Source organism: Tuber melanosporum, assembly GCF_000151645.1.
Source record: "Tuber melanosporum whole genome shotgun sequence assembly, scaffold_354, strain Mel28".
Taxonomy (NCBI): domain Eukaryota; kingdom Fungi; phylum Ascomycota; class Pezizomycetes; order Pezizales; family Tuberaceae; genus Tuber; species Tuber melanosporum.
The window spans coordinates 5,111-18,881 of record NW_003299035.1 but is presented as its reverse complement, the minus strand read 5'-3'; the positions used below and the strand labels follow the sequence as shown (position 1 = coordinate 18,881).

The 13,771-nt window shown below is 45.7% G+C and overlaps 2 protein-coding genes; one reads left to right on the top strand and one right to left on the bottom strand.

Annotated features, from left to right (window-relative positions):
* Positions 1-1,605: 1,605 nt before the first annotated feature.
* On the top strand, positions 1,606-3,090 carry GSTUM_00002040001 (uncharacterized protein; the record flags this gene model as incomplete). XM_002839396.2 has 5 exons in its annotated part: positions 1,606-1,904; positions 1,973-2,050; positions 2,140-2,261; positions 2,385-2,969; positions 3,028-3,090. Exons 1-5 carry the CDS (start codon positions 1,736-1,738, stop codon positions 3,088-3,090), a joined length of 1,017 nt encoding a protein of 338 aa, XP_002839442.1. The 5' UTR covers positions 1,606-1,735.
* A 322-nt stretch (positions 3,091-3,412) lies between these two features.
* On the bottom strand, positions 3,413-6,322 carry GSTUM_00002039001 (uncharacterized protein). XM_002839395.2 has 6 exons: positions 5,751-6,322; positions 5,456-5,694; positions 4,510-5,406; positions 4,325-4,454; positions 4,149-4,274; positions 3,413-4,093 (listed from the first exon to the last, which is right to left on the bottom strand). The coding sequence occupies exons 1-6, from the start codon at positions 6,201-6,203 to the stop codon at positions 3,530-3,532; spliced, it is 2,409 nt and encodes an 802-aa protein (XP_002839441.1). The 5' UTR covers positions 6,204-6,322; the 3' UTR covers positions 3,413-3,529.
* Positions 6,323-13,771: the final 7,449 nt, after the last annotated feature.

Here is a 13,771-nt window from a genome sequence, read left to right as displayed (position 1 = left end):
GCTGCCACGCGTTTTAGCGTCCAGAAGTGCGGGGCAGCTTAGGTGTTAGTGGAAGGAGATGGTGAGGTGGTATTGAAGGAGGGAGCAGTGTTGCCACCGGAATGGGACATCACGAGGGTAGAAATGACAGCGATAATGATGGGGGTAAGGAACACAAGATGCATGGGGAAGAGGGAAGTTGCAGTGATGTGGGACTTAAGAGGAGTCCTGCAAGCACTGGGAGGAATGGAGGAGGAGGATAATACAGCAGGGATATGGGGAACCCTGGTAAGAGCAGGAAGAGGCATGGAGAAGATAAACTTCATGTGGATACCTGGACACAAGGGGATATACTCCAATGAAGTGATGATGAGGTTGTTAAAGGGGTGGCAGGAGGGAGGGTGATTCCCGGACTGTGGGAGGGGATGGAGTTTAGGACAGGGGAAGGGACAGTAATAAAGGGGATAAAGAAGAAGGAATAGGAGGAGTAGTACAAGGAGGAGGGCTATGATTACTATGAATGGAGACCGGGAGGGAAGAAACACCTCTGGGGGTTAACAAGGCTGGACAGATATGTGCTCATGAGAATAAGGCATAGGAGATTAGAAGAGGACTACCAGGACTGCAAGGGGGGTGATGTACAATTCCACATATTGGAATGTGAGAAGTACAGGGATGAAAGACCGGAGAGGTGGACCTTGTACAAGGATGAACACATTGGGAAGTGGAAGAGGTGGTGGGTGAGGCACGAATACCTTGGGATGGAAATACCATCGAGTGTTCCGGTTGAGATAGGAACAAGGGTAAAATATGGGAACCCATTTGACCACACATTAATGGTGGAAAGGAATGGGATAGATGTGGTGGTACCAATAGGAAGAGGGTTGTGTAGGAAATGCAACAAGTCCCATGGGGGGAAATGCATGTTCTAAATGGGAATAAATAAAGGGAGATTCTTTTTTGTGGGCAGGAACAAGGCCAGGTGCGATATTTGCTTAGGGGAATTTAACGGGGGAAGCAATAAGAGGCCGGATGGGTCGGGGCTGAGAGCGCACCTGTGGAGACAGAGGGATTGTGGTGAGGCGGTGGCAGAGGATTATTGGAGAAGGATGTGGGAGGAGTGGAACTGGATGAGTGAGGAGAGGTGGCATCAAATTGCATTGAAGTAGAGGGATATTTGTTGGGCTAAAGGGGCCAGAGCTTGTATGTATTGCAAAGGGATATACCAGTCTCAGGGGACGAGAAGGAAGCATTGGAGGACGGAGAGGAAATGCTGGATGAGAATGGCGAATGATATGTGGTGGGAGATAGGGTTGGAGAAGAGAGGGGAGAGATACTGCAGCAGGTCTGTGGCATAAGGGTTTTGATTTGAAAATTTGTTTTGTTTGTTTTGATTGTTTTGTTGGTTTGTTGTTTTTTGAGTTGGGTTGGCTTACCTCATGGAACGTAATGCCTTGGGATAGAGAGCCTGATGGAATGCTTCCCTCTAGTTAGAAAATTTATTATATTTACTTCCGTCGCTCGGAATTAGAGAACTACCAGCCCCAGCCTCGGCGCCAAGGCTCGGTCGTTGTCGTTATCTTATACTGCATGCAAAACCTCCCTACTTGCAAATAACTTGGACCAAATTGTTCGTGATTTTGGGGAAGCCGAGGTCGGACGCGGGTGGCCCTAGTTACGGACAGCATACATTTCACCCTTCATATCCCGGCATCCCCCTCTCTCTTCAACAACAAACACCGAACACCTCCTTCCCATGGCATTTGAACCCCCTTCTTCAACTGCATTGTCGACTACAACTGCCACCAATGCCCCATCACTAGCAGCAGCACCATCGTCAAATACATCACCTCCCTCACCACCAGCATCGTCATTGTCAACAACTTCTGGCTTTAGCTACCCGTTTGCTGCTGCGCCCGACATAAGTAATATCTCGCTCTGCCCAATTAATCCATTCCATAAACTTTGTAAAGTACTGACGGGACATCCTCAGTCCGATCGAACCAAAAAGATGCCTACTACCAAGGCGTTCTCCTGGAACAACTGTCAACAATTCTCCGCAAAATATATGGTATCATAGCCGTCCATTCCCCCCCTGCCCTAATTCGTTTCCCACCGAATCAAATCCGAACAGCAAAACTAACCCTCATCAACAAATAGGAGCCCGTATCCTACACAAGTACAGTCTCGAGACAAAGACGTTTACTGACCTACTCTACCTCTCCCTCACAACACTCCGTAATGCCCGCACCCTCGGCGAGGAGTACTGCGACATCCTACACGTCGAGTCCTCAACTTCAAAATTACCCGCGCTACGATGCCGTCTAGGGTTTATCCTGACAACCATTCTTGTCCCCTACTTCATGACAAAGTCCCTCCCACCCCTCCGCTCGCGATTACGCCAGAAGCTCCAATCCTCACTCTCTGTCCAACAGTCGGACCCAAAACCATCCACCTACGCCGCCACTATAAAAACCTACCTCCTGGAAAACCTGGACACCCTAGCTTCCAGCGAAAACCTCCTAGCCGTGCACTTGGGCCTCTTCTACTTCACGGGCGCCTACTACCACCTATCAAAGCGTATCTGGGGCATCCGCTATATCTTCACGAAGCGGCTCCTTCCACACGAGCAGCGGGTCGGATACGAGGTACTCGGACTCCTTCTATTGGCACAATTAGTCACGCAGGGCTGCTTTCACGTCTCTTCCACATTTTCCCGCCCTTCAGCAGTCGTTCCAGAGGGGGAAAGCGTGAACCCGCTCACAGCCGGACCGACCAGGGGATTCGCGACGAATCCCGGTATGCACGCTTCTGATCTAGGTCAAGGTGGGCCGAAGTATGACCTCAAAGACGAGAAGGTTATGAGATTTATGAGTGGGGATTCAGGCAGGAAGTGTACACTTTGTCTAGAGAGTATGAAGGACCCTACAGCAACGGGTTGCGGGCATGTGTTTTGTTGGAGTTGCATTAGCGAGTGGTGTCGTAGTAAGGTATATATATACGCCCCCTTGATGGCAACCAGTAGGATTGTGCTGATAACTTGGACAGCCTGAGTGTCCTTTGTGCAGACAATCTACGCTTGTGCAGCATTTACTCCCGCTGAGGTGCTGATGTCTCTGATATCCTTGCCTAGGGATGTTTTTTCCCCTCTTTTTCACCGAATAATTATGTAGTGGTGGGTTTGATTGACAGGAACATCGTTTTTTTCAAAAGAATGGGATGGGATGAGATGGGAAATGCCTTAGATATATCTCTCTCGGGGTTTCTCTATATATTTTGGGGAGACGCTACTTGTATCACAGCTCTTATCGTTGCCATGATTACCACCGTCTTCCAGTTCGGGTCTGGAGTCCCTTTTCTTTCCTTTTCCTTTTCCTATTTTCCGCTTGCGTTGTTTCTCCTGGCGTGAAGAAGGTTACGGAACGCATCTGAATAGCAGAAATCAGCCAGTAATTTATATAATATACAGGGCAGTAATCAGTTATTATAAAAACAGACTTCGTTAATAAGAGCGGTAAATCATAAAGCGCTTTTTTATCCGCTAGATATATCACAAACCAACCCGAAAAAGGACCTCCTTCTGTTTCCCCTTCTTCTTCCTCCCCCCGCCCCCACTTCCATTCCCCTCCACATCACTAACCTCCGCAAACCCAACTCCGCTCCCAGTCCCAGCACTTCTTCCCCAAGGGTCAACCGTGGGCGCCGGTGCACCATGTTCCCGCCGCTTAATGGGCCCCCAACCAGGCGGTGGTGGGGGCTTGGTTGGCAAAGAGGGGAAGTCCTCCCTTCTAGTCGTGGATATGTTGCTTTGGATAGTGGAGGAGGAGGCTGTAGGGGGGCCGGAAGGAGCGACCCATGGTGTTGGCGCGTGTGCGCCCGGGCCAGAGCGGTTCACTGAGAGGGGTGGGGTCCGGGAGGTAGATTGCAATTGTGATGGAAGGGGGGGAGGAGGAGCCGCGGCCGCCGAGCCCCAGGCGCCCTGGCGAGCGGTGGTGCTACGAGCTGAATGGGAAGTTGATGATTTTAATTTCAAGACGCAGGAGGAGGAGGGTTGGGTTGGGTCGGAGGAAGAGATGCCGGATGAGGCACCGGCGAAGGGGGGGTAGTCTTCGTTCTATTTGATGTTAGTTTTAGGGAAAGAGGCGGGAAGGGGGAAGAGGGTTTTATACAATCGCCTTCCAGTTATTCCATGCTTTTAGGAGGCCTTGCTTTTTTCCTTCGTCATCATAGAGGTCTGCAAGTTCTTTGATCAGTTTTCCAAGGTCCGGGGCTTTGACGTCAAAGAGAGACCAGAACTGCTTTAGTTAGTCATTGATACAAACGGGAACTAGAGAAGAGTAGATACCAGTTCGACGAGCTCTCCTGCAGAGATTTTGTCCTGACGATAGGAACTCACATGGCCTTTGAAGGAGTCGAACTTGGACTGGTTGTAGCGGAGCATAGTGTTTGCGCGCTCTATTACCGCACCATGGTGACTGAATGTATTTCGTTGGCTATAAATTTTAAGAATAAAGGAAAGGGCTAACTTACACCCTCCGATTATCGCCAGTTATCGGCCCGCCCATACCGGGGGAGGGTTCCGCCTGCGCTCTAGGAGCGGCCAATGGCGGGAACGCAGCTTCCGCAGTGGAGGTGTCAGCCGGCCGAGGCGGTGGTCTAGGTGGCGGTGTGGACACACTCATTCCATCAGCCTGGGCAGAAGGTCGAGTGATACTTGAAGGTGGTTGCGCCGGGGCTCTCGCAGTTGCTTGCGCAGAAGGCCTAATCACGGGTGGTGGTTCGGTCAATTGTCCGCCGAATATTCTCGGAGTGGTAGATTGAGCGCCCTGGACCGCGAGGGTTCTATAGTATGCTAATTCCGCTCGGCTCATTTGTTGCTCTGTCCGGATTGGCTCCTCCATTTCCACTCTACCACTACCGCGACCATGGCCGCCGCCCCCATCTCGGCGGTTTTGGCTGTGGTGGGACCTGTCTTCCAGTGTTCTCATATCTATTCTCCTTGCATCTCGTAGTGCGCCTTTCGATAACAGGCTGGGGTGGACTTCAAGTTGGTGAGCTTTTAGGTCCATCTCACTGTCAAACACGACGAACTTTTTATCCAGACACCCCTGCTCCCCGCACATAAAATGATCGTTACTGAAGTGGACTACTAACGAATCATAATCGGCGTAATATTGCTGCTGGGTGCTGGGATTTGTGCGATCACAGAGAAAGCAGCGTTCGTGTTTCTCCCTGCAATGCACATAGAGTTCGTCCGAAGAGTAAAAACGCTGACGACAGAAGGCGCACTCCGGATGGCCTTTAAAACCGCTTTGGTTCTCGCTGCCGGGTTGGTCGTCTCCGACACGTTCGTGCTTGCGGAGCTCTTGCGCGGTGAAAAGTGTATGTTCGTGGGTAAAAACTTTCTTGCTCCGGGAGCAGAGGTCACTATGGTTTGTTAATAGTCGTAAAATGGAGAATTGAGGGTTTGGTGTACCATAAAACACGGCTGTGTGCCACCCTGACGTGATAGTAGAGGTCTGGCCATCCTCGACAGGCGCGGTCACAGCTGGGATCGGGGCAATTGTAACGCAATAGCAATGTTGTCTCGTCTAGAATAGTCTGGTTCTCGAATTTCACTCCCAGAGCGTCGTTCCTATCAATGATTTCCTCGTCTTTGAATTCCTGAAACCTTTTGCTATCTGTATTGGAGAAAATGACCCATTCCGATTCGGTCTACAGAGATATTAGCCCAAAGCCAACCCAGCAGAGCACGACGATCGGACACCCACCCTGCAATGAGCACACGCTTTGTTCTTATACAACGCCCTCATCCGAAGTGCACATATGTGGCATGTAACATGGTTACAAGGTGCGATGGAAGAAAACTGCACCGGGTCCGCACAGATAAAGCAAACAGAGGAATCTGGGTCTGAAGCAGCATCGTCCGCATCCGGCCTAATCTCCCCTCTGGCTGTCATTGAAGCTCGAATAAGATCCGCTTGGATTTGTCTGTCAACTGGTTGATCCGATGCTCGAGGGGGCTGACGTCCAATTCTTCCATTTCTCCATCCCCTTCTACCCCCGCGAGATCCACCATCTAGCGTACTATCGACCCTATTCTCATTCCTACTCCTACTCCTACCTCCTCTGGTTCCTCTACCTCGCCCCCTACTACCTCCTTGGGGAGTATCGGCCAGGGTTTGGTTTTGGATGGGTACCAAGGTGTCAGTACTTGAGGACATTTTTTTGTTATTTGCTCTGAGGACGATGGTGGGACTGAGGCAGTAGTGAAGGCAAAATCGGTGGCGAAAGTATCTTTGCAGCCTGTGGTTGTAGTTGTTTGTGTGATAGAAGAAAATAATTGTGGGTTGTGGAGAGGAGGAAGGAGGGTTGTTGAAATGCACCAGTAGCGGTACTGGCAGCGGAACAAATAGGTTAGGGTCTGCCGACGGGTACAGTACAAAAGTGTGTCATTTGATGACTGCTCTCGAGCAGTCCAGATGCACTGCCCGGGCACCAAGCCACCATGACTCTGACAAGCATACTGGTATTAGTGGTGAGCTAGATGGATTACTCCGGCAGCTTCCACAAATTTGAAACCCACGTCCGGCTGCCATGGCCATACTAGCCGATTTTTAAAGTATCCGGAATTCTGGTAGTATAAGGTATCAGCCCATGGTGTAAGTGGTTCCTTGGCAGACATGTGTCACTTAGGCGGTTGCCATATACTAATCTTCATTGCGTGTAATATTCCTCTCCTCCTACCTACCTACTGCAACCATGATCTCTGCAGGGCATTCAAGGGGTAAGTGAGCAATATCTACTATTTTTAATTAATATGCTAACATTCGAGTTCTTACAGGAAAGGAAATAACACCGTACAGATGTGCAGCGATTATTACCATGCGCGAGCTCGGCTATAAATTTAATGAAATAAAAACGCATACCTGTATTGCTATTTCCACAGCAAGCGATATCCACCGTCACGCAGTAAAGAATGCTACCGCAAAACGACAGGCCACGCTCTCCAGTACTCAGCCAGCAATACCACCTCGTGCTCAGCTAACTGTACCCAGACCAAGGGCCGAGAGTCCGTACTCCCGCCCAGAGTCAAGCCTGCATGAATGGACCCCTGAGTCTGGAGTTTCTGAGAAGAGAGGGCAAGTGGTAGTGGTAGTAGAGAATGAGGAGGCAGCAGAGGAGGCAGCAGAGGAGGCAGCGGAGGAAGAAGTGGAGGAGGCAGTGGAGGAGGTGGCAGTGGAGGAGGTGGTAGCTGAGGAGGTGGTAGCGGAGGTGGTAGTGGAGGAGGCAGCAGTGGAGGAGGTGGTAGCAGAAGAAGTGGTAGCAGAGGAGGAAGAAGAGGAGGAGGAAGAGGAAGCTGGGATAGAGCAGCCAGGAAGGCAGAATATGCCAGCAGGTACTCAGATATACAATAAGAATAATATTTCACAGCTTGAACTGTTATCAAAAGACTGTTTGGATAAGAAATCACGCTCCAGACGACCAAAAGTTTTAACAACTACGGAAATTGATCACCTTATTTCTACGGTAAAGTGGGATTTTCATACTCGATGGATGTGCCTTGTCGATATTCGGAGAGAAGCTGGGTTATCACATGTCAGTGATACTATAGTATGGAAAGCTCTACGGTCCCGCGGTATTAAAGTCTATAAGGAGCTGTTCAAGTTTATTTTGAAGACTGAAAACAAAGTTGTAAGACTCAGATACTGCTTAGAGAGAAAGGACTGGAGCATGGAAGAATGGAAAGATTATGGATTCACTGAAGAGATGTCAATTGAGGTTGGCGGTCTTTTTGGAATAAATCTTGTTTGGTGTGATGAATCAGAAAAGTGGCATGATGACTGTGACAGTTGTGTCAAGAAGCAGGGAGAGAGAGAGATGTGTTGGGGAATGATAGGATGGGGATGGAAGGGTCCTTATTATGTTTGGGAGGTGGAGACTGCGGAGGAAAAAGAGGAGGCTCTTTTAGCTATTACCTTATTGGAGGAAGGACGAGCTATGGAAGAAAAAAAATTGAATGAGGAATGGAAAGCATCAGAAGAGTGGGAACAGCTTCGGGCCTTGAAGCTGACAGCTTTCAGCACTCAACGCTATGCTGAAAAATATCACAATACACCAAAGTAGTGAGTTCCACAAACTCATTGGAGTAAAAAATTCAAACTCGATAAATACAGGTGCGGAGAAGGAAAGGGAGTTGATTCTTGGTGTTATGTGAAGTGTGTGGCACGCCCACTCCTCTGGCCAGCATGCCGAGAGCAGATACAACAGAATGCAAACTTTGTACTTATGGAGGATAATGCACCAGCACATAACTCTATTTTTACTAATGGACAATGAGTAAAGAAAGGGATTCAGAAGCTTGATTGGCCACCTAATTCTCCCGATTTCAACCCTATTGAGCATATCTGGATTTTAATGAAAAGTCAAATTCAAACCCGCCGGGGCCATGAACGTATCACCTCTCAACAACAAATGAAACAAGTTCTTCAGGAGGAATGGGATAGGATATCAATTGATGAAATCAATAAGGAAGTAGCTAAACTACCTAGTATTATGAGTAAATGTATTAATGTATATGGAGGAAATAAATATCATGCTTAACTCAGTGCAGGCTGATAGGATGCTAAGTGGAATGATCTTAGTGGCAATTATCATTAATTAATATAAAGAATATACTGTACTAGGCTGAGATATACTTGGAAGTACCAATTTATTTACTTAATACAATTATCTTTATGGTCAGTAGAGGCTTTGATGGCCTCATATTCTTCTGGTACGAATGGTCTAGGTGACTCATGTATAAGTTGTATTTTGGTTTGACTTGGCGAGTCACCTACATTCCGGAGACTTTAAAAATCGGCTAGTACTGTACCACCGTACTACGATGATCTCGTTTGCCAATCAGAGGTTTTTACATATCTAGTACGGCGCCAGACGGCCTTTGCTACTCCGCAGACTTCGTCGTTCCAACAATTATTATACTTGAGTACGGTACTAGGGGGGGTCTTTGAGACTAGTGGTGATGTAGGGATTACTTGATACAAGTACGATATGGCTGTTATCTTGCCTGGAAGGAAAGTGGCGTTGCAGAAGTCAGAAACCCCGACCTGTTGCTTTGAAGTTACATCCAATTGAGCAAGTGAGAATCAGAGATTAAAGCGAGTTTTCGTTTTCCCAACGAACTTGTATACAGCTAGTCTATTTCTGATTCTCATATTTGTTATTATTATGTTCTCTGGGTGCTATTCCCCCCGTAGTCCATCCTAGTTGCTATTGTCTCGACCAGACATTTTGTTTCCAAATTGGTTAGGGTTTTAGACCCTCGCCCCCAAAGTAAGGATGCCGCCGGCTTGCGAATTTTTAACGAGCCCCCCGAGTACCGGTACAGTACGGTACGGTATGGTTGCGACGGCAACTGTAACACCTCGTAAATTTGTTGCCCTACCTCTTAGTTTCCAGAAATATAACTTTTCCAAGCTCATTATATATTAATATCATCAAATGCTTTATCTTTTTTTACCTACAATTTAACCTTTTACAACATTCTTTACCAATTGACTGGTATATTCTACGGCACCATATGGTTAGTTTCTATTCTTTATTCAGTATATAATTATACTACATATTTCTTAAGTTAGAAGATATAGATTTCTAACTTTAATCAGAATTCAAAAATGGATGAATCAGTCAGTGAGCTGGATTTGCAAAAATAACCAAAACATGAAGTAACAAGAAAACATGTTAGAAAGTTTAGAGCAACTCAGATAAATGGGCCAGCTACTCTACATACTGTAGTAATGACTAGCAAAAAGATATCTTAAAAGTATTATTTGAGGAAGAAGCAACTTGCTCTTATAAATGTTGCCAATCAGGCAACTGATATCGAACCCACTGTAGCTATTATAGTAAAACAGTGTTCCTCACATGATAGAAGATGAAAGTATCGTAAATGTCAGCGACTTTACCACGAATATGTAAAGCCAGATCCACTTACTAGAAGGGAGGTTCATTATGGATGCTATACCAAAAAGTAGCAGTTCAGACTTAGTAGTCATATTAATAGATTAGACAATCAGCAGGGAAAATCACACTTAGATTTAATATTATATATATTTATAGATTACTTAATTAAAGGTAATAGAATCTATTATTATTAAGCAAGCTTATATTAACTGGCCATGACTTGGTAGATCCTTAAAAATAATGAAAGAAGAGATTCTAGAATATGTTTTAAAATGGCTCAAGAAAAAGATTCCAAATTTCCAAAAACAGAAAAGGGCCTCCAGATATATAAATATGCAACTGGATTGGAATATGCAGTTTTATACATTTCTTAAACTTTAACTAAAGGAAGAAAGGCTATGGAAGAGAGCAGAGTTAAATCAGCAACAAACAGAGTAAAGGACAGTGTGGAAATCCTAAAAGGAGCTTGCACACATAGTTGCACAAGCAGGTAGATGTGGTGTATGGGTTATGAGATGAATTCTAAAGCAAGAAGTAGAATTTATTCAGGAGGGAAAACTGGCAGCTTCCAAGCAAGGAAAGCATACAAAAATTGTCAGTTGGTTAACTGATGAGGAGACTATACTTGCAATATAACAGTATATGTTACTTGCTGGTGAAGGTTTATGATCAATACATAGAAGTTTGTTGCAGTTGTAATATATTAATCTTTAATTTTATAATATAGCAATAGATTTAGCAGGACTTGCAAGAGCAGTTACTAATTATTGGTCAGAAACTCATAAAGATATAAAGAAAGCATACTAAATTCTACTAGTTTCTATAGATAGACTTTAGTGGAAAATGAAGTAAGCGTTAAGCAGTCAGTATGCATGGATATGACAAATAAAGTTAGGACGGAATTGGAAAGAATTAAAGAAAGTAATATACTGTAATGATTCTACTCTTTTATTGTTAATTCTTCAACAGGTAATAACCTTACCTATTATTTTTCTCTTGCTATCTCAATAGCTCAGAGAACTCTTATCTTTGCTATCACTTTTGATAATGAAGATTGTCTTGTACTTGCATTACCTCTTGTAAGTGAGATCTCTTTCTCATGTAGTGTTGCGAAAGGTATGTATAAAGTATTGATTTGACTTATAGTATAGGAAAGAACTTAAGTAGTTACATGAGGAGTCTGTACCAGAGGTCTAGTTTTTTTTTATCAATATTTAATCCCTTGTTTAAGGTACAAGAATATCGCATGCAGCGTGAGCTATGACTTTAAGAAAACCTCTCTACTCAGGACCAAGAGAAAACTGGTACCTCCAAGATTCTCTGGTATGGGCCCAACCGTATACACTCCAAGGATGATCAACTGGGGTGTCCAGTCCGTAGACCTCATAACTTGAATGTGGAGGGGTCTTGTCTAGAAGTCAACTATATGTCCAAGAAGATTGATCAACTGAAAGACTCCCCTCACTAACTACAGGTAGCTAACAGAAAGAAAATCCTACATGCTGAACAGGAAAGCATAAGGAAAAACTCTACCCATAAACTACCTGACCCAAAAGGCTACAAAAGAAAGTAACTATTGCCTACCAAACTGCCAGGTTGCTATTAATAAAGAACTACCCCTGAAGTGGACAGCTGATGAAGAGTCCTAAGGTCAGACACCTCCAACCAGCTAGGCCATAAATGTAGTGCAATACCACAACCCACCAATTGGGAACAGGAGCCTCAGTGCCAGTTCCAAGAAGTAGATGTTTGGTAGAATGGATGCTACCCAGAAGTAGGATGCCAGTCAAAGATTGACTATGGGTAGGTAGCAGGCCTGAGCCTTAGAACACCCCACGGTAGAGAGAGGGGGTAGTAGGGTACGAGCTAAAAGGAAAAGAGGCAGTAGGGAGTGAGCTAATATAATCGAAGTAGGAGATGGAGAGAGGGCCAAAGGACTCAGAGCAAACCTAACTATAGTAGCCAAACCATTGCCGTTTTACCACCTCTCTTACGTAGTCCCTTGTTCTGAGAGATAGCATCACGGAGTAGAGGAGATCTCACCGGTGGTAGAGATTTAGAGGTGTGAGGGGAGAAAGGAGATCACAACTTGAACTGAGAAACTAGGAAGGTTTAGTTAAATTATACCGTGAGACAGACCTCGAAATTACTAACTGAGGTGTTCCCCAATGGGAATCGTATAAGTCAGGAGAAAGATGTCCACCACTTCTTGTACTGACCGGAAACAAAGAAAGGAAGCCCACTGTGCTAAAGCTAAGTGAGCCCTCCAAGTGAGACAGGACTACTTAGTGAGGTCCTGATAACTTCCATATCAAGCAAATAGGAAGACAAGTCAGGCAGTTGTGGGAGAGGCTGCTGAAGAGAAACTGTACCCCTAGGCAGGAACTATCATGAGGGTAGAGGGGAGTATGGATCGCTTACAATAGTTAACCATGGTCTTGTTAAACTCTGTTAGAGGAAAATAGAAGTGACGAAGCGTGCTGTACCAGAGGTTCTCTTTTTTTATATTTTTTTTTATCATTTTATCTATTTCTCCAGTTTTACATTCAGTAAGACTAGGGATCATATCAGCCTGCACCATGTAGACTTGCACATCTATCCTACCTTGTTCTTCAGCAGCCAGAAGAAAAACTGTAATCCTAGAATAACTATGATCCACAGTCAGGTACATGATCCTCAGATTCCATGACTTAAATGCGGAGAGGTCTTGCCTAGAGCCACCAATACCCAACTAGTCCTCAGTTTAAAAAACTGTCCTGTCAGTCTCCTGCATAGCTATCTACAGACAGTAAAGTCAGAAAGCCCACAAAGTCATTCTTTAAAGCATGAAAATCCACCATCCCGACAGTACATCCCCTACTGAACAGAAGAAAGTCCCAACTAAGAAAACCCCAAACTACTAGCCGAAACCAACACCTCACCAATGACAAGTAGTTTCCTGGCCCGACTCATACGACAGACCACGCTGGTGAAGTTGAAATAACCAATAGGCATACTATATAGGTGATGTAAACATATGTCTTGGACATATAGCCCACGGACGTGAGTTGGAGAAACTATAAGGAAAGAATGCCCGCTACGAGCAGGAGTTATTAGCAAAACAGGAGCCCTAAGCTGTCTATCCAGGAGGGCTGATAGGGCTACTCAAGGTAGCAAAAAAGGTTGCAGTAGTAGGGTACCAGCCGACAGTAGTAGGGTACCAGCTGATGTAACCAAAGAGAAAATGGAAGATAGAACTCGAGGCCCCTGTACAAACCCGACTGAAACTGAACTGTTGTCATATTACCACATCTCACATGTAGTACCTTGTTCTGGGAGGGATATTGTTACTTAGTGGAAGGGACTCCACCAGCGGTAGGAAGACAGAAGTGTATAGAGAGGAAGGTGACCATAGCTAGAACCAAGTGCCCAGACTGATATGGTTGAATCTCACCATGAGACAGACTCCAAAGTTACTAGCTGAGGCATTATTCAACGAGGATCGTATAAGTGAGGAGAAAGACATCCACCACTGCTAATACCAATTGGAAATAAAAAGAGGAAGTTGACTATGCTAAAGTTAAGTAAGCCCCTATTAGCAAGACAGGACGACTGGGCAAGCCCAAATAACTCCCTCATCAAGCAGACAAGAGATAAGTGAGGTGAAGGCAGGAGAGGATGGAAAAGTTAACTGTACTCCTAGGCAGAAACTATTGAGGGAGCAGAGGGGAGTGGGGAGGGGCCACGATAGTTGATGTGATCTTGCCAAACAACGTGGGAGGAAAATAGAAGTGATGGAGTGTGGTTGTACCGATCGCGCGCCGACGTAACGGGGTAAATGTTTGAC